The sequence below is a fragment of the Cajanus cajan genome, chromosome 5, assembly GCF_000230855.2.
Source record: "Cajanus cajan strain Asha chromosome 5, NIPB_CcT2T_4, whole genome shotgun sequence".
Classification (NCBI taxonomy): Eukaryota; Viridiplantae; Streptophyta; class Magnoliopsida; order Fabales; family Fabaceae; genus Cajanus; species Cajanus cajan.
Window position 1 is genome coordinate 13,093,561 of NC_138521.1, and position 20,512 is coordinate 13,114,072.

The following is a 20,512-nucleotide window of genomic DNA, read 5'->3' on the forward strand; positions in this document are numbered from 1 at the left end:
ATCAAAATCAACATCCAGAACCCCCAGTGGATAATAGCCTACACAGAGGCTACAAAATCAGAAAATCAAAGAGAGACACCCGAATAAGGATAACCGGGATACTCCACTTACGTCAAAAGGACGTCAGCCAAACATAAGGCATCGCTCAATTCAAGAAGAGCATCTGTGTCTACACCCCAAGGAGTCAGAAATTCCCCATGGGTACCAACTATGCAAATGCAAGTTGGGGCACAAGAACCTATGAATGACTGCACATCCCCTAGATGGATCCCTGCGTTATCCAGCCCTCAGTGGCACAAAATCAGAAAAACGTCGAAGCAGCATAGTGGACTGTGGAGACAAAAAAATCATCTCAGATCCCTGGAGAGGGTAAACTCGCATTGCCGAAGTGATCAGAAGACACGGACGCAGACCCTGGAGAGGGCAAACTCAGTTGCCTAAGTCTGGAGAGACGGTACTCAAACAAAGTCTGGAGAGACGGTACTCAAACAAAGTCTGGAGAGACGGTACTCAAACAAGGTCTGGAGAGACGGTACTCAAACAAAGTCTGGAGAGACAGTACTCAAACAAAGTCTGGAGAGACGGTACTCAAACAAGGTCTGGAGAGACGGTACTCAAACAAAGTCTGGAGAGACGGTACTCAAACAAAGTCTGGAGAGACGGTACTCAAAGAAAGTCTGGAGAGACGGTACTCAAAGAAAGTCTGGAGAGACGGTACTCAAAGAAAGTCTGGAGAGACGGTACTCAAAGAAAGTCTGGAGAGACGGTACTCAAAGAAAGTCTGGAGAGACGGTACTCAAAGTCTGGAGAGACAGTACTCAAAGTCTGGAGAGACGGTACTCAAGGTCTGGAGAGACAGTACTCAACCATCAGCGTCGTCAGAGGCACGTTGGTGTTCAACTTCCAGCTCGGACGTCGAGTGAAGTTGACCCTGGAGAGGGTAAACTTAGCTACCGAGGTTGTCAGAAGCGCCGAGGTATGCAACAACCTGGAGAGGCTACTCAACAATTTTCCACTGGAAGACGCTACAAGTCAGAAGGTTGGCACATCACCCGGACAATTGGGTCAACTCCTTTACTTGTCAGCCGGTACACCAAAAGGCCGTCCGACTAAGTAAAGGGGGGGCAGCTGTAGACCCCTAAAATTGTCCGGGTCGGAAATAAAGCTTGAAGACTCTCGAAGACCAAAGGAAAGTCAGCCGGAAGGACTCCTGGAAGACCCTGGAAGACCCTAGGATGACAATCTGTAGGTTTAGAAGTCTTAGAGTAGCAAAAAATAAGAAAGTGGAGGGAATGAAGCCCAATACGGCCTCCCAAAAGTTCAGTACGGCCGTATTGAACATTTTAAACTACAATACGGCCGCACTGAACTCAATACTTCAATACGGCCGCACTGAACTCAATACGGCTGCACTGAACTTCAATACGGCCGCACTGAACTCAATACGGCCGTATTGAGGTTTTTTGAACTTCAATACGGCCGTATTGAATTCAATACGGCCGTATTGTAGTTCAAAACTTCAATACGGACCGTATTGACCCCCAGAGGCCGTATTGCGCCTCATCCCTATAAATATGACGTCAATTGGACGTCATTTGAGACTTTTACACACAGTTTTGACTCCCTCCTTGAGTATTCTGGGGTTTTTGAGCAGTGTTCTGCCCTAGAAATCTCTCTGGGAGTCGATCCGACGAAGTTCTGGAATTCCGAGCATTTAGCTTGGAGATTCGAACTTAGTCGAAGGGAAATCCTCCGGATTTCCATAGTTAAAATTTTCTAGGAGGGAGCGAGCGGGCTTGTAGAGCGAGGGAACGCCAAAAAGCTTCCCAGTTTTACTTGAATATAAAAGCACGCTTCAAAGGTTTCTTCTTAAGACCTTCCTTTTACTGCTTTCTGTGTGTATATTTAACTGTCATCATGTAGATAGTTAAGTTATAATTGTTTAGAATAAATAGGGGTAATTTAGTAATTTCACACTATTATTTTTAGAAATAATCTGTCATAGGGAACCCGAAAGGGGCGCTGTGTGGTGCTAACACCTTCCCCACGCGTAACCGACTCCCTTACCCGACTCTGGTTGTCATGGCCGAAGTCGATTTTTGAATCGATTGCCTTAAACTTCTTTTTCCAATGTTTTGAGTAAAACATTGGTGGCGACTCCATGAACCCTACTTTTATGAAAACCGCTAATCCATGGAGGGTCCCGCTTGGGATTAACATGGATTGGTGAGCCTTTTAATAAAATTGCTCGTTTGACAAGGTCTCAGTTTGAGAATAAGTCATTCTAGCAATCCATATTTTCAAACAAATAAAAGAGTCCAACCATCCCTCGCGAATGCCGAAAGCCCGTTTCGGGCCGGTGGCGACAACCTCACACGCACTCCGCAGCCTGCGCATAAGGCATACTGTGCATACGAGATAGCTTTGGGTACGATTTCTCGACCACTTTTCTTTTCCTTTTTTAGGAGTAGCGTAGCATAGCATAATCTAGCCTAGTGTAGTGTAGTGTAGTCATTCTGAACATGTTTCGTGATCCTTACGAATTGTAATTATGTTACTATTTAATGAAGGATATGATTTTTGCAGTCAATATACATGTCATCTGTTCGATTCACGTTAATTATTACATGCATGAATTTGATTGTACAATTAGCATAGATCTTCTGATGTGCTGAAAAAGCATAGATCTTCTGAAGTGCTAAGACTGGCATAGATCTTCTAACGTGCTCGAAATAGTGAGCATAGATCTTCTGAAGTGCCAAAACAGTATAGATCTTCTGAAGTGCTCGAAACAATGAGCATAGATCTTCTGACGTGCTGTAACAACACCCTAATTTAACTCTATTCGTTGTTTGTACGATTTTCTTTTTTCACTGAAAGTCTTCGATTTTGTCATGTCACGAACACGCATAAATTGAAACGTGAACTCGTGCTAGTTCGAACAAAAAGAACCTACGAACGAAATCCTCCACAAACAAATTTGCACGCCCAGTGGGAGTCGTTTGGTGAGCTTAATCGAACTAAGTGAACTAGTTTTGTGTGTGTTTAATTTTTATGAGACTTAGAAGTGGGAGAACTATGTCTACATCCAGCAGAAGAGATGCGCTTAATGAGGAAGAGGGTAATAGAGAAAATCGGAATACAAATCAAGAAAATGTGCCAAATGAGACCAGGGGGGCAATGTCTCCGCCTCCTGTAAATATTCTGAACTCCGCGGGATTTATGAATGCGTCACAAGAAATGGTGAACGCTACCCGCGAATACCCATGGGGGATGCCTCCGAATTGGAGAAGTACCCAGCCCATGAGCGTAGAAATGCCAATACCATATTCTGGGCACAATCCTCAAATGCAAATATCATCATATGGGTATAATGAAGCCCCAAATGGGATGGGCTTTTGATGGAACTAGGTGAGGAGATTGATGATTCCTTCACTTGCTCCATGCTTAGGACCGTGAATGCTATTGAGGTTAAGACTCCAATGACTCTTTGAAGCTCCTTGAAGTGTTCTTCAATGGAGAAGAAGCCTTGAAGTGGCTCGGTTACTCCTTAGCTTGAGGTAGAAGCTTAAGGAACCAAGGTAAGGTTGAAGCACCTTTGGAGAGAACTTAGGAGAGAAAGTTCTCTTCGGTTTTTGTGACTCTTGATTTAGAGAGAAAATTCAGATTTCATTTCTCAAATTGGTCAAAAGTGAGTACAAGTGTAGGAAAATCAAATATATAGGGGAAGGTAGCTTGTAGGAGAAGCTAACCTTAGCCATGGTTCACTAGGAACCATGGTAGGGTTAACTTAAACTCCCACAGTTTAGCTAGCTTCTAGGAGAAGCTAACCTTGACCATGGTTCACTTAAGAACCATGGTAAGGTAAGCTAACCTTACAAAGGTTTAGAAGCTTGCAAGACAAGCTTCAAACCTTTGAAAGGTAACAAGCAATTTTCGGCCAAAGGAGAAGGAACTAGCTAGGCGGCCTTGAAAACATTTAGCTCCATGATTTAATTTGAAAAACTTTGATTTGATTTAGTTAGGTTCATCATATGATGATGAAACCTAGCTAAATCAAATCTATGAAAAATTAGGAGCAAAATGAGTCCAATATGCAAAATTTTGCCTAGGCCCAATTCTGGCCCAATTACTTGTTACACCCACAAGCATTACTAAATGTCACCCTCTTTTCCCTACTGAAAAAATATAAAATGAATGTATCAACTAGGGAGGTTAAATGGAGTTAAACTCTCCAAGTAGCCCACCTTAAAATCAATATACAAACACTAGAAAAAGCAAGTAAAGTGCCTCACAAATACAAAGGCAAAAATAACCTATACAAAAGACTATATACAAAATATATGGAAAAGGTCTTCAAGATCATCCCATTCCTCTTGGTTCTTTTAAGGTATCACCTCTTGGATTCCTTGGCCTGGGCCATAGTCTATCATCCCCTCCCTCTTGAAAAGGATTTGACCTCAAATCTCGAGGGTCTTCATGATTATTGGCCACACCTACAAATATATAATAAAATTCATGAGAGGTGATATTTTCAACAAATAAATGTGAAAGGTATATCCTAATAGGAATCCTTTCACAGAACCTAAAGAAATCTATGATACTAGACCTACTAACATAATGAATAGGATCCTCTCCTAAACATAGACTAGGTATATTTCTAAATCCTAAAAATGTGCTAAAACTAAAATTATAGCACACTAAAGACTTAATCCTAAAAACTAAAATATCTTGCCTAAAGTACCCTATGTGGTAACCTAGGCATTTCCTAGAAAATAATGAAAAAACTACTAAGAAATTTCCTAAACAATTTTGGATTATATTATTTGTTGGATAGTTATGAAAAGAATTTGTCACAAGGAACCTTGAAGGTTCATATGTTATATCCAACAGATAATATATTCCATAAATTGGGTGCATTATTGACACAACTAAGGTAGGACAAGTCCTACACAAAGGAAGGCTATCTACCTTGGGCACCACCAAGGAAGTAGCATGAGAGGTAGAACTAAATGAAATCCACTTCTCCTTCACAAAATCTTGAAGTTGAGATTCTTTTTCTTTAAAAATAATGGATTTGTGAATCTCTTCTTCAAGACTAGTGGCAGCGTGAGGGTAAGAGTTAAGGATTTTATGAATAAAGAGAATAGTTTTCATAGGTTCTTTAGTGATAAAGCAATTCTCTTTAGATATAATTTCCTTAGAGGATATTTCTTCCTCTTTACTCTTCCCTACCTTTTCTTTTTTTCTTTTGTTTTTCATTTGTGCTTGATCCTCAGCCACTTGTTGAGGTGAGAGAGGATAAAGTACAAATTTCTTTTCCTTGTGAGTGAAGGTAATTTCATTAGTAAGACCATCATGTACAATTTTCTTTTCAAATTGCCATGGTCTTCCTAACAAAATATGACAAGCTTCCATTGGTACTATATCACATAAAGCTTGGTCCTCATACTTCCCAATGGAAAACTTGACCTTCACTTGTTGGTCAACTACTATGTCACCATCCTTATTAAGCCATTGTAAATGATAAGGTTGAGGATGTGGCATAGTAATTAGACTCAACTTTTTAACCAACCTAGTGCTACAACAGTTGCACCATGAACCACTATCAACAATGAGAGAACAAACATTGTTTAAAACATTACATCTTGTATGAAAGATGTTCTCTCGTTGCGATAGGGTACCACTAGGTTGATTATGAAGGATTCTCCTAAGCATTAGGAGCTCTCCTTCATAAGGATAAATTGGCTCCACTTTGGATTTTTGAAGCTTTGTTTCAACCTCACTCTCACTAGAAGAGGAGGTGGTAGTCTCTTCTTGACTACTATAAGTGTCATGCCCCCTTAAGATCATGACTTTCTTTGTAGGGCATTGAGAAGCAATGTGGCCTCTCCCTAGACACTTGAAACATTTAATATCACTAGTCTTTGTGCTAGTGTGTGGAGTGATGAGATCTCTATCCTTATCTTTATTTTTCTCTTTCCTTTTAGCTAATTCTTTGGAGGGTTCTGAAATAATTTTCTTTTCAAAAGGTTTTTCTTCCTCCAAGTAGTCTTTCCTAAGAGATCTAGAGTGAGAGCTTTCTCTTTTAGAAGATTTTCTCAACATTTGTTGTTCTACCCTTACACAAAGTTGGACCAAGTCATTTAGGTCCCTGTAGGGTAGTAGCTCCACTTGGTCTCTAATCTCTAAGTTAAGACCACTTAAGAATCTGGCTACTGTAGTGGCTTCCTCTTCTCTTATGCATGCCCTCATCATTAAAAGCTCCATTTGTTGTCTATAGAGTTCTACAGACATATCTCTTTGTTGAAGCCTTTGGAGCTTATTCATAAGCTCCCTACCATAGTAAGAGGGAATGTGTCTCCTCCGCAATGCACTCCTAAGATCATTCCAATATTGGATAGGTGGATCATTGTGGAGACGTCTTTCTCTTTCCAAAGAGGTCCACCAATACATTGCATGCTCTTGAAAGCTAAGGGTTGCAAGAGGGACTTTTCTTTCTTCACTTACCCTATGGCAAGCAAAGAGTTGTTCTACCTTCATCTCCCAATCAAGGTAGGCCTCCACATCATCCTTCCCAAAAAATTGAGGGAGATCCACCTTGGATTCCCTAGTTTTAATAGTTCTTCTTGGGGGAGGTTGATAATGGTTACCTACATTAAGGCTTTCATTAGGAGATGTGTATTGTGAATGTGAACTCCTACTCTTTTTCCTATGTTTTCTCATATCTTCTTTCAATTTTTCTTCCTCTTGCTTTAAAATTCTCAACTCTTCCTCAAGATAAGCAAGATGTCCTTCTCTTTCAATTCTTTCCTTCTCTCTTTCAATTGATTCTTGCTTTTTCCATAGTTTAAGTGATTTGAGCTCTTTAGTGATATAAGAAAGACTTTTTGGAGAGCCATCACTTTCACTATTGGAGGAATTTTGAGACATTTTAATTCAAGAGATATTTTTCACACAAAAATAGTTTTTATGAAAATAAGGTTTTGGAGTGCTTTAGACTTGGTACTTAGAGGTCTAAGAGTACAAATTGAACTTTGGAGGGAGGTGAGCTACTAAAGAGCCACTTAATAACCAAGCCTCTTCAAGTAAAAATCTCTAAACCCCCTTGTACTTTTGTCTTGCACAAAACAATTTTCACAAAGAACTTTTCTTAAAGGAAAAATAACAAGCAAGTGCCTATGTGTACAATTTATAAGATGCTTGAAAACATAAAGAGCATGAAAACATAAATTTCTTGAAAACTTAAAGACAAGAAAACATAAACTAGACGTTGAAAGCAAGTAAACCTAAGTGAGAGCTTGAAAGGTACCAAAGACCTTCAAGGACCACTCTCACAAGTACTACACGTGATTAGCTATAAGAGTTCTTAAGGAGAGATGGAGATACACCAAAGGCACTCCAAGACACTCCTTAACAAAGGCCTTGTACAAAAATTTAGAAAGCAAAATTACAAAGAAAATGAAATTCACTTTTTTCTTCAAATGAAATGCAAATTCACACTCTAAATGAAATGTAAATTCACACTCAAATGAAATTAGTGGCTGCACCTAATTTTAAGAAAAACAAATTAGCCACTAATTAGAAGCAAATGTTAGTCACGGATTTTGTAAGGAGAAGTAGGTTTTAGAATCAAAAATTTCCGTCACTAAAATTTGTTCTAAATTTTCACAAAAAAAATTCACAATTAGCTTTGTTCTTTCTTGCTCCAATTCAGCCACCAACTGCAGCCTCACAAAGGTGTTTCACTCCTTTTTTTAGAAGTAACCTTGAGGTTAGTCACTTCTAGGTGTATTCAAGAACCTTGCCACCAAGAGAGAACAAACTCCCTAAGCAACCACCAAAGCCTTCAAGTAGATATCCCTTGCCTTGGCCTCCTACACCTTTTAAGAAGCACTCAACCACCTTCAAGACTAGAATATTAGTGCTAAAACTGAAAATGAACAATTTAGAATGGCTACACCAAGTGGTAGAAGAAAATGAGACAAGACTAGAAAGAGTTCCACAAATTGACAAGCAAAAATTAAGGCAAATTTGGAAGCTAGCACACACAAGAGTATCCTAGGAAAGGCACTAGAATGGATTACAAAATTAAAAGCTAAGATTATGAACAAAAACAAGACACAAATAGGTGGCTGGACCAACTAAAAATGTAAGCAAAATAGATCAAAACCGAGAGCAATATTTTCTCAAATTTTCACTCCTTTGGCTTTTCTTTTGCTATTTTCTTTCTTTTTCTTTTGCAAATTATTTTTCACTTATTTTTCTTTGTATGTTCAGGAGTTTCAATGCCTTTTAAGCACTTATATGTCTCGGTTTCAATATAGAAAAACTGCAGCAAAATTATGACACAAAACAAGAGGTGTTCACAAGTATGTTTTCACTAGTGCTTCACTATTTTGTAGTATTTTTTTAGGTCAAATTTTTAAGCACTTTGTTTCTTTGTTTTTCTCAAGCAATTAGGACACTCACACCTCTGTTTTGGTTCTGTTTTAAGGTCCAAAAAATTTCAATAAGTTTCAGCCACAACACAAGACACAAGGAAACCTAATAGGAGAGTGTTTATAAACTTTTCTTGACAAAACTTTTAATATGACATAAAGGAAACCTAACTCTAGGAAATTTGCTAGAACTAATAGCAAATTAGGAACTCAAACATGTAAATCAAAAGCTCATATAGTAAGGTACAGATTTATCAAGAAAATATTCAATAATTTTCGGACACAAAAACACAAAGCAAAAAATTAGGTCAAACAAGCTAGTCTAGGAATCAATGACATTCAAAGGACTACACATGACTCTAGACAAAACATATGATTCAAAAACAAAATATACACTAAACATTATCAATGTCCAATCACGGACTCATGTTATAGGAATGGAGAAGACTCAAGCAAAAATCAAAACGCACAAGTATAGGAACCTAGGCGCACCACAAATTGATTCAAGAATAAGGAACAAGCAAAACTATGAATCAATTACTTCATATGTGACATAAGGATCCATCAACATATTTATTAAAACTAGATCCATGCAGCAACACAAAGAGACATGTAAAAGGAGGAAGATACAACACGGATTCAAGAACAAAAAGTTAGAAACAAAAACCTCAAGAGCACTAGGCTCTAGATACCAAAAATGATGGAACTAGGTGAGGAGATTGATGATTCCTTCACTTGCTCCATGCTTAGGACCGTGAATGCTATTGAGGTTAAGACTCCAATGACTCTTTGAAGCTCCTTGAAGTGTTCTTCAATGGAGAAGAAGCCTTGAAGTGGCTCGGTTACTCCTTAGCTTGAGGTAGAAGCTTAAGGAACCAAGGTAAGGTTGAAGCACCTTTGGAGAGAACTTAGGAGAGAAAGTTCTCTTCGGTTTTTGTGACTCTTGATTTAGAGAGAAAATTCAGATTTCATTTCTCAAATTGGTCAAAAGTGAGTACAAGTGTAGGAAAATCAAATATATAGGGGAAGGTAGCTTGTAGGAGAAGCTAACCTTAGCCATGGTTCACTAGGAACCATGGTAGGGTTAACTTAAACTCCCACGGTTTAGCTAGCTTCTAGGAGAAGCTAACCTTGACCATGGTTCACTTAAGAACCATGGTAAGGTAAGCTAACCTTACAAAGGTTTAGAAGCTTGCAAGACAAGCTTCAAACCTTTGAAAGGTAACAAGCAATTTTCGGCCAAAGGAGAAGGAACTAGCTAGGCGGCCTTGAACACATTTAGCTCCATGATTTAATTTGAAAAACTTTGATTTGATTTAGTTAGGTTCATCATATGATGATGAAACCTAGCTAAATCAAATCTATGAAAAATTAGGAGCAAAATGAGTCCAATATGCAAAATTTTGCCTAGGCCCAATTCTGGCCCAATTACTTGTTACACCCACAAGCATTACTAAATGTCACCCTCTTTTCCCTACTGAAAAAATATAAAATGAATGTATCAACTAGGGAGGTTAAATGGAGTTAAACTCTCCAAGTAGCCCACCTTAAAATCAATATACAAACACTAGAAAAAGCAAGTAAAGTGCCTCACAAATACAAAGGCAAAAATAACCTATACAAAAGACTATATACAAAATATATGGAAAAGGTCTTCAAGATCATCCCATTCCTCTTGGTTCTTTTAAGGTATCACCTCTTGGATTCCTTGGCCTGGGCCATAGTCTATCAGCTTTATCATGCACGATCCTCACCAGCATGTTGGCACAAGCCAAGAAGGGTCGTTGGTTCGACAAAGTAATTATATACCCACGGGTATAAGCAATGAAGCCATGATAGCCCTTCGACAACAAATGGATCATAGTAACCACGATATGGTGAAATTGTTGTCTACACAAATGCACAACATACTCACACCCTTGTATGAGCTGATGGGCAAAATAGGAGATAAACTTAATGATAATCGGCTCTCGAGAGATACGAGTGTAAATCTGAATGGCCTCGAAAATCCAACCGTTAATGAGACGAATATTCGAGAGATTAGAAATCGTATCAATCTCAATCAAGGGGGGCCTCTGTGAAATGTCGAGGAAAATTTGGATCATATAGTCGAGAGGGTACTGAACAGGCACGAATTTGAAACGGGGCGAAATGAGCACCCATACTTTGTATTTGCCTTTCCTGACTATATTACACAATCTGAGCTACCCAGGGGGATGAAAGTCCCAAAATTCTCGAAATTCGTAGGAGAGTTAGGTGAATCCACTTTAGAGCACATAGCGAGATATCTAGTCGAGTGTGGAGACCTAGTGGGTAATGAATATCTGAAAATGAAATATTTTCCAAGTTCACTAACCAAACATGCTTTTACGTGGTTTACGACTTTGCCACCTAATTCGATTATTACTTGGGCACAACTAGAAAGGAGTTTCCACGAAAACTTTTTTCGAGAGGAAACCAAGGTGAGCATAGTTGATTTGATGAATATAAAGAGGCAACATCATGAGACGTTGGACGAATATTTGAATAGATTTAGACAATTAAAGTCTCGATGTTACACGAATATTCCAGAGCATGAGTTGGTAAAAATTGCAGCCACTGGGTTGGATTTTTCGATTCGAAAGAAACTTGTAAATGAACAATTGAGAGATATGGCTCAACTAGCAGAGAAAGTGAGACGAATTGAACAAATTCGAGCAGAGAAAGAAAAGTTGAGAAAATTTGACAAGTTCGTTCGAAAAGAAAAAGTGGCATATTTAGACAATATGGACGTTAACGATGATCATTTAGAATGTCTAAATGAAGAAATGGAAGTGAACTTAGCTGAATTGCAACCCGGGCCAACCTATCAATGCCAGTTATTAAAACCTGGGGAAAATAATATAGAGGCCGGATCGAATAGAAAATATAGTTTCGATATTACGAAAGTTGATAAAATATTCGATATTTTACTGAAAGATAAGCAAATTATACTTCCAGAAAATCATAAAATCCCCTCTTTTGAAAAAAGGAAAGGGAAAACATTTTGTAAGTATCACAACATGTATGGTCACTGGACTAACAATTGTGTATGTTTCAGGGACATGATCGAGAAGGCGATTACTGATGGTCGCTTGGCTTTCGAGGAGAAAGAAATGAAAGTTGATACTGATCCATTCGCTGCACAAGCAGGATATGTGGAACCTCTGCTTATGGGGATCAATGTGGTTGAAATTAATATGGTTGACCTGGTTGTGAACGAAGAGGAAGTTGTCGAACCTATTACGGATGAAAAGCTGGAGGAGCTCTTAGAGGAGTTCACGAAAGAACAGGAGCCCATTTATCCAAAAGAGGGGGACAGTTTTCTTGATTTCCTTTCGAAGAAGAAAGATGATGACCGGGAAGTTATGCTTTGCCCGAGATGTAGCACTGTGTTCGATAGATCAGCAGCTAAGACTTTCGAGGAATCTGAAATTATGAAAAATTATAAAGCTGAGAAGGCTCGAGGAAAGTCGAAAGTGAACACTGGCATAGTAATGCGTCATGTTCATATGCCACAAGGCAATGCTCCTATGGCTCCCATCAGAAAGATGGAGATGTACAACTCTTCCCGAGTTGGTAATACATACCTGCCAAATGCGCATGTTCCCATTAGGAAATGGACTTCTCCACAAAGGCCCAATGTTGGAATGGGTCGAGGAAAGAAAATTGTGAACTACTCGAAAAACCCATTTTCTGGAGGACCCCGATTCGGGTCAAACATGCAAGGAGGTTCTGGAAGAGGAATTAAATATCCTTTTAATGGTCTTACCAAGACTCAATGGAGAAGGCAACAGAGAATGAGAAAGGCAACTTTCGAGGGACACAAAGGTAATCAATTTTCGATTCCTGTACCTTACAAAAGTGGGGTATCTAAGAAATTCGCAGAGGATGAGGAAGATTTGATCACGAATTATTTTGAAAGTGGTTTCGAGGACTCTCTCGAAGATATTTGCGGAGTGGTATCAATCTTACCTTCCGAATATGCTGAAGCAATGGAATCCGTGAATGAACAGGAAGACATACACCGTGAAGATTTTTTCGGTGACCCTAACTATGAGTCAAAAATAGTATGGGTGAATCAAATATCTCGAGTCATTCCAAAGTTCAATTCAGCAGTGTTCGATTCACCTACCCCAGAAATGAAGGACCATCTGAAACCTTTACTGTTGACCCTTATGATCGAAGGAGTTGAAGTCAACAAAGTCCTAGTGGATGGAGGTGCTGCTATAAATATACTCCCACAGACGTTGCTGAAACGTTTTGGGAAGACGTTGGCAGATCTGAAACCTCACAATATCCTTATTTCTGATTATGCTGGAAAATCGTCTCAACTAGAAGGGATGATATTGTTGAACGTGCAAATTGGTAGTGTGAGGAGGACCACCATGTTTATTGTCACTCCCTCGAAAGTTAACTTTAATGTACTATTAGGAAGAGAATGGATCCACGAAATGGGAGCAGTACCTTCGACAGTGCACCAGAAAATATTTTTCTGGAATGATGACGGACAATTGGAAGTGTTGGATGCATATCAGAAAGAGTATGAGACGAGAATGTATTTCGCGGATCAACCAATTACTGCATTCGCGAGAACTAAGCCTTTCGATGCCACATACCTAGATGTCTTGGAGGCTGAAGAGGTTGTTAAGAAGACTTTCTGTTGGGATGTTTGAAGAGGATTTGTTATCCACGGAGCCGAAATTGAATCGGCTCAAGTGCGAGAATGATGAGACAAGATCCTTGTTCGAGCTTCTTAGCTCGAATTTTGGCCTACATGGCCGAGAGAACGGCCAATGAGGCCGAGGAAGGTAGTGAAGTCGAAAGAGCCCAAGGGGGCACGCATTCGATGAATATCGAAACTATAACGGCTCTGCGGGCTGACAAAAAAGCAAAAAAACCAAAAAGAGGTAATCGAAACAGCTACGAAAGAGTCGCCCAGAGTGAGACTCGAGGATGAGCAGAAAAGGGATTCGGAAGGAATCGAAGAAAGACTTGATTGTGTCTTTGATGATGCTCCTCTAGGATTCGAGAAAATGGAAAATAATGGGCTTAAGGTGGAATCTCACGATCCTCTCGAGGAAGTCAATCTGGGTACAATCGAAAAGAGGAGAATCACCTATGTTAGCAAACTAGCGGAGAAGAGTGTTAAAGAGCAAATTGTGCAGGTCCTGCACGAATATAAAGATTGCTTCGCTTGGGACTATGAAGAAATGCCTGGTTTGGATCGAAATTTGGTAGAACATAGGTTACCTATGATTTTGGGGAAGAAACCAGTGAAACAAAACCCACGAAGGTTTGCTCCGTAGGTGATCGAAAAAATCAAAAGAAGAGATCGAGAGGCTACTGAAGGCCAAATTCATTCGTAATTTGAGGTACGCTGATTGGGTATCAAACATTGTGCCTGTTATAAAAAAGAATGGAAAAATGAGGGTATGTATCGATTTTCGAGATTTGAATGCAGCCACACCTAAGGATGCATATCTCATGCCTATTGCGGAAACAATGATTGATGCCGTTGCAGGTAATGAAATTTTAAGTTTATTAGATGGATATTCTGGGTACAACCAGATTTATATTGCTAAAAATGATGTGTCAAAAACTGCCTTTAGGTGCCCAGGTGCCTTGGGAACTTACGAATGGGTAGTAATGCCTTTTGACTTGAAAAATGCTGGTGCAACATATCAAAGAGCAATGAACTTAATTTTTCATGACTTGATCGAAAAATTCATACAGGTTTATATTGATGACATAGTGATTGGATCGAAACGAAAAGTAGATCACATACAACACCTGAAATTGTCTTTCGAAAGAATGAGGAAACATGGGCTGAAAATGAATCCATTGAAATGTGCTTTCGGTGTTTCAGCGGGAGATTTCCTAGGGTTTGTCGTACACCAGAAAGGCATTGAAATAGATAAAAACAAGACTCGAGCCATCATGGAAACTAAGCCTCATTCGAATAAGAAGGAGTTGCAGTCTTTGTTAGGTAAGATAAATTTCCTTCGAAGATTTATTTCGAATTTATCAGGAAAGACTAAGGTGTTTTCCCCTTTGTTACGATTGAAAAAGGAGGAAGAATTTCGATGGGACGAAAATCATCAAAAGGCATTCGAGGAGATCAAGAATTATTTGATCAACCCTCCAGTGATGGTGCCACCCTCTGAATGAGGAAAGCTAAAATTGTATGTCTCGGCCAATGATTCGACTATTGCGGGCATGTTGTCGCAAGATGACGAAAATGGCATCGAGAGAGCCATATATTACATCAGTAGGATGTTAGTCGAGGCAGAAATCAGATACACTCCTTTGGAGAAGTTATGTCTGAGTTTGTATTATGCTTGTACAAAGCTGAAGCATTATATTAAACCTTATGATGTATTCGTATTCTGTCGAAATAATGTGATTAAATATATGTTATCTAAACCTATCCTGCACTCTCGAGTTGGGAAATGGGCTCTTGCATTGACCGAGTATTCGTTAACGTTTATTCCCCTCAAAGCCACAAAAGGACAAGTAATCGCTAATTTTCTCGTGGATCACTCGAATTTAAATGAACGCGTTAATTATTTAACCACGAAATCATGGGAATTATTTTTCGATGGATCGAAACACGAGTTAGGAGCAGGAATCGGATTACTGATTGTTTCACCGGGTGGGGTTCCTACCAAATTCTTATTGAGAATGAAATCCGAATGCTCAAATAATGAAACTAAATACGAAGCATTGATTACTGGGCTAAAATTGCTTAAGGACTTGGGGGCAAGAAACATAATCATTCGAGGTGACTCGTAACTCATGATTAAACAGTTAACTCAAGAATATGAATGCATGAATGAAAAGTTACTCGAATGCAATTCTTGAGCTACAGCTTTGTTAAATTCATTCGATGAGGTCCAATTAGAAGATATTTCTCGTAACGAGAACGAAATTGCGAATGAACTAGCTCAGATTGCATCCGAGTACAAGATAAACAGGGAATGTCTCGAATCTTTTGCTTGTATAAGGAAAGAGTTGAGTGACGAGCACGAATGCCTCACCATTGACACCTCAACCATTCAGGACTGGAGGAAAGAGCTAATCGAATATCTGCAAAGTCCAAATTCGCAAGCTGAAAGAAAAGTTAAATATCGAGCTCTTAATTATGTGATATTGAATGATGAACTGTTCAAGAGAGGTTTCGACAGAGTTTTGTTTAAGTGCCTCGAAAATCATGAGAGCTACATAGCCATGGCAGAGGTACATGAAGGGATTTGTGGTGCCCATCAAGCAGGGGAGAAAATGAAATGGACTTTGTCCAGAAAAGGATATTTTTGGCCAAACATGTTCAAAGATTGTATCGAATTTGCAAAAGGTTGCGAAGAGTGCCAGAAACATGGCCCAATACATAGAGTACCAGCAACCGAGTTGCATGCGATTGTTAAACCGTGGCCTTTTCGAGGTTGGGCAATTGACGTAATTGGCCAGATTCATCCTCCGTCAGCAAAAAACCATAAGTACATAATCGTGGCCATCGATTATTTTACGAAATGGGTGGAAGCAATTCCTGTAAAAGAGGTTGACCAGAAAGAGGTGATAAATTTTATTGAAGACCATATTATATTTCGATTCGGAATACCCTTAGATAATAACTACAGATCAAGGAACGGTGTTCACAGGTCGAAAAGTGGTCCAGTATGCCCAGTCGAGAGGAATCAGAATGATTACTTCGACACCTTACTATGCACAAGCTAATGGCCAAGTTGAGGCTGCTAACAAAGTGATCATAGCTTTGATCAAAAAACATATTTCGGGGAAACCTCGAAACTAGCATGAAACATTGCTGCAAATATTGTGGGCGTACAGAAATTCACCCAGGAATGCCACTCAAACTACGCCATACAAGTTGGTGTATGGTCACGAAGCAATTTTGCCTATTGATATCAATTTGCAATCCATTCACGTACAAAGGCAAAATGAGTTACTAGTCGAGGATTATTGGAATTTAATGTATGATGAACTAATTCGACTAGATGACGAAAGAATGACAGCCATGCAAAATGTCATTCATCAGAAAGAAAAGATAGCTCGATTTTATAACAAAAAGGTTAAGAGCAAACAATTTTCGAGTGGAGACTTAGTCCTAAAAGTTATCCTCCCAATGGATCAAAAATCTCGAAATCGGGGTAAGTGGACCTATAATTGGGAAGGACCATTCATTATCGAAAGAATCTACTCGAACAATGTATACTTGATCAAAAAGTTAAATTCGAGAAATGCAAGTAAAGTGATCAACGGAAAATACTTGAAGAAATTCCATCAAAGTAGCATGTACTGAGACGAGTGTTCAAAGAGATAAGCAATAAAGGTACAAGCGGATAAACATTAAATTATAAATAGGCATCAGGTGTTTGATCACTTGCAGAATTTGGATTTGAGTGCTTCATATGCCTGGTAGGCTTGGTCGAGACTTTGCTTTCGCGAAGCACATAATACCTCCAATCTTCTCTTTTGATCCAACGACTTTGAAAGTCGAAGAGATATGCCTTTTCCTTCATCCCGCAAACTCTTTTGCTTTAACATAATCTCTTGGCTTTGGAGCTTCAAGGCAGCATGTTTAGACTCGATCGAATCAAGCTCTCGTTGCAGGGCAGAAATGGTACGCTCCGCATCTTCCTCAGATTGCTTAAGCTTTATCAGTTCAGGAACTATCTGAGAAGTGGAGTCCTTGATCGAAAGAAGTTCAGTCTTGAGCTTTTCCAATTTAGTTCGATCCTCTTCCGTATCAGCCTCGATCTGAACCATCTCCTGGGAAATCTGTCCTACCTGATTATTACCAATTAACTAGGAAGGTCCTGCTAAATCAGCACGGATGAAAGGAGCCAAGTCATTCGAGAACTCCTCGAATTCAAGAATTGCTTGGACATAACGGGCAAAACCATTAACAGATTTTTTCTTGGGAGTCAAGGCAGTTAAGCGAGCGCCTTCGAGATTATATTGAATGGAGGCTTGAAGAGGAAGAAGCTTCAGTTTCTTCTCGAAAATGGCATTAAGCCATAGTTGCAAAAGCCAAAGTGGCCCTGTGAGGTTGCGAGGGCTAGTCTCTCGAAACAAGCTTTTCGAGGCTTCATCAAGACAGTTATAAAAATAGGCGAGTAACAACTTGCTCAAGCAAATCTTTTTCTTCAGATGCAAAGCCTGGGCGAGTGTGTAGTAGTACTTGGGAACTTGCAAAGAAGGGGTACAAAAGACACAAGCAGACAACCAATAGAGCAAGAAGGCAATGTTCTCAGAGTCAATAACAGGAGTACCTTCTTCGACATGGTGTGCACTGACAAAGGCCGAATACGTCTTTTTGTCCCAGACGATCGAAGTTTCGGTCATTGGGATCTCTTCTTCGAGAGTGTCAGGAAGATAACGGTCCCCCAAGGGTTTCAGTCCCGTGATGGCAACGATATCCAAGAGAGTGGGACAGACAAAACTACAAGGAAATTCGAAAGCACGAGTTTCCCTGTTCCAAAAGAAAACAGCAGATAATAACATCTGAGGATCGAAAACGTTCAGATCGTATTTTGATAATTGAACGAAATCGAATATTCCAGCCACTTTCCAGATAGATTGCTTCGAGGCCTCAATACGTTCCAACCATTGAATATGTTTGTCCTTGGGAGGGGGAAAAGCCCGAAACATCTTCGCGGTATCCGAAAAAAGAGAAAGGTCGATGGTTGGAGAGTAGACGAAAGGAAGGGTAGAATCATCTTCCGGAAGTAAATCATTATGAGTCTTCTTCTTGCTTGGATTCGAAAAGGGACCTAGAAAAGCATGCATTGATCCATCAGAGAGCGAAAAAGGGAGAAGTACCTGTGATTGGAAGATTTTGAGACTGGCTTCCTCCATGCCAGGGATAGGAACGAATGGGTTAGCCCTTTCGCTTAAGTGGGAAAGAGTTGCATTCTCCGTCAGCAAAGGAACGGAAGGAGTAGGGGAAACTTTCGAAGTCGCAGGTGTAGCCGTAGACGCGGATGCAGCAGAAGTTGCCATGGGAACGAGAGGAAGATGATCGAAGGTAAAAATGAGATGAGTGCGAGGGTGCAGTAAAACGTACTCAGAAGGGCAAGGTGAAAAGGTTTTATGAAAGAGCAAATGGGCCAAGGCGTAGTGTAAGCCCGCTGTGAAATTCAAAAAGGGGGAATTCAAATTTTTGGGTAACCGAAAATATTCCGCTAACGGACAAATTTGAAATTACATCAGCATATCCCAAGGAAGCGAAATCAGTGCCGCCAAATTTACTGCAGCCGGTACGAAAAGGAGAAAGTTGTAATTAATAGTGTCAAGGGCATTTAATTCTCGCGAAGAGCGCGTGGCTCTAGGGTTTTACCAAAGAAAGCTAAGGTATTGGAAAACATTCTTTCTCAATTACCTCGAACCAAATGTTTTCCAGGGGGCATTTGTTAATACTCGAAAATGAATTTGGAGACACTCAAAATACAGGGGTGCTCGAAATCCTAGATGATCGAAAAAAGGCAGAGAAGTTTCTGAAGAAGGCACACGAAGCTTGAAGAAAATCAAGAGATACGCGAAGAAATTTTTCGTGAAACTCTCGAAATCCTTGAACCAGGAAAAGGGGATCACGGCCTCGCAACCTCTCAAAGTACAAGCAGATCAGGAAACATTCAAGTATATTTTTCGTTGGTTACTCGAAATCCCAAGAATCCGGACATATACGAATACACTTCATAACCTCTCAAAATGGAGAACTTAAAGGAGATACGATTTAAGAGCGGTTGAAGTAACATGGGATAAGTGTTGAAGGCTGCAGAACGGTTTGGGGAAGTTAAATGAGCGGTTCCAGAAGTTATCCAAAGACGTGCCCAGGAATAAGCCACTATGTGGAAGTTTAGGACAGTTATGCATTTCCGGGACACGTCAGAAACAGTTACCTTTCCCAAATCTTTGTCTATAAATTAAACGAGCCATGCTCGTAGCAAAGGGTCAGAAATCTAATTCCCACAATACCTCACACGCACTCCGCAGCCTGCGCATAAGGCATATTGTGCATACGAGATAACTTTGGGTACGATTTCTCGACCACTTTTCTTTTCCTTTTTTAGGAGTAGCGTAGCATAGCATAATCTAGCCTAGTGTAGTCATTCTGAACATGTTTTGTGATCCTTACGAATTGTAATTATGTTTCTATTTAACGAAGGATATGATTTTTGTAGTCAATATACATGTCATCTGTTTGATTCACGTTAATTATTACATGCATGAATTTGATTGTACAATTAGCATAGATTTTCTGATGTGCTGAAAAAGCATAGATCTTCTGAAGTGCTAAGACTGGCATAGATCTTCTGACGTGCTCGAAATAGTGAGCATAGATCTTCTGAAGTGCCAAAACAGTATAGATCTTCTGAAGTGCTCGAAACAATGAGCATAGATCTTTTGATGTGCTGTAACAACACCCTAATTTAACTCTATTCGTTGTTTGTACGATTTGCTTTTTTTACTGAAAGTCTTCGATTTTGTCATGTCACGAACACGCATAAATTGAAACGTGAACTTGTGCTAGTTCGAACAAAAAGAACCTACGAACGAAATCCACCACAAACAGCCGCGCAAGATACATCCCATGCACACAATGGGCGAGACTAGGACTTACAAACCGAGCAATATCCAAGGACTAATCCCCAAGCTTTTACATAAGGGCGCCTTCCCTGGTGGTGTATTCCATATCGTACCCTTAAAAAAATTTATGCAAATGATGCATGTAAATCAAGACTCTATGCATTCTCATATCACATTATCATGTCGTTCCATTATATCAATTTTTCTCACATCACATACGCATCAATTATATTCATTAAAGGATAACATTAAATAACATAAGAGATTCACATCATTGCATATCATAGATCACAAGAGGGAAGTAACACATGATTTTTATTGCACCAATAGAATTTATCAAACAAAGAAGGAAAGAAGCATAATAAGACAACTAGCACTCAGCCCCAGATTGGGCGCTTAGCGCAAGGCTTCTAGAGAGTAATTTTAACTTTCTGGTTGAGCCACGC

General features: G+C 39.6%; 1 protein-coding gene across 1 annotated transcript; it reads left to right on the forward strand.

The window, feature by feature from the left end:
- The first annotated feature begins 14,678 nt into the window (after positions 1-14,678).
- Positions 14,679-16,193, forward strand: LOC145957848 (uncharacterized). The gene is made up of 2 exons (XM_083074262.1): positions 14,679-15,243; positions 15,331-16,193. The coding sequence occupies exons 1-2, from the start codon at positions 14,679-14,681 to the stop codon at positions 16,191-16,193; spliced, it is 1,428 nt and encodes a 475-aa protein (XP_082930388.1).
- Positions 16,194-20,512: the final 4,319 nt, after the last annotated feature.

Bases quoted from the DNA above. Each gene is read 5' to 3' on its own strand.
- LOC145957848 (XM_083074262.1), top strand. From the start codon at position 14,679: ATGTTGTCGCAAGATGACGAAAATGGCATCGAGAGAGCCATATATTAC. The intron at 15,244-15,330 runs GTGACTCGTAAC...CTTGAGCTACAG, and splicing joins AAGAAACATAATCATTCGAG to CTTTGTTAAATTCATTCGAT.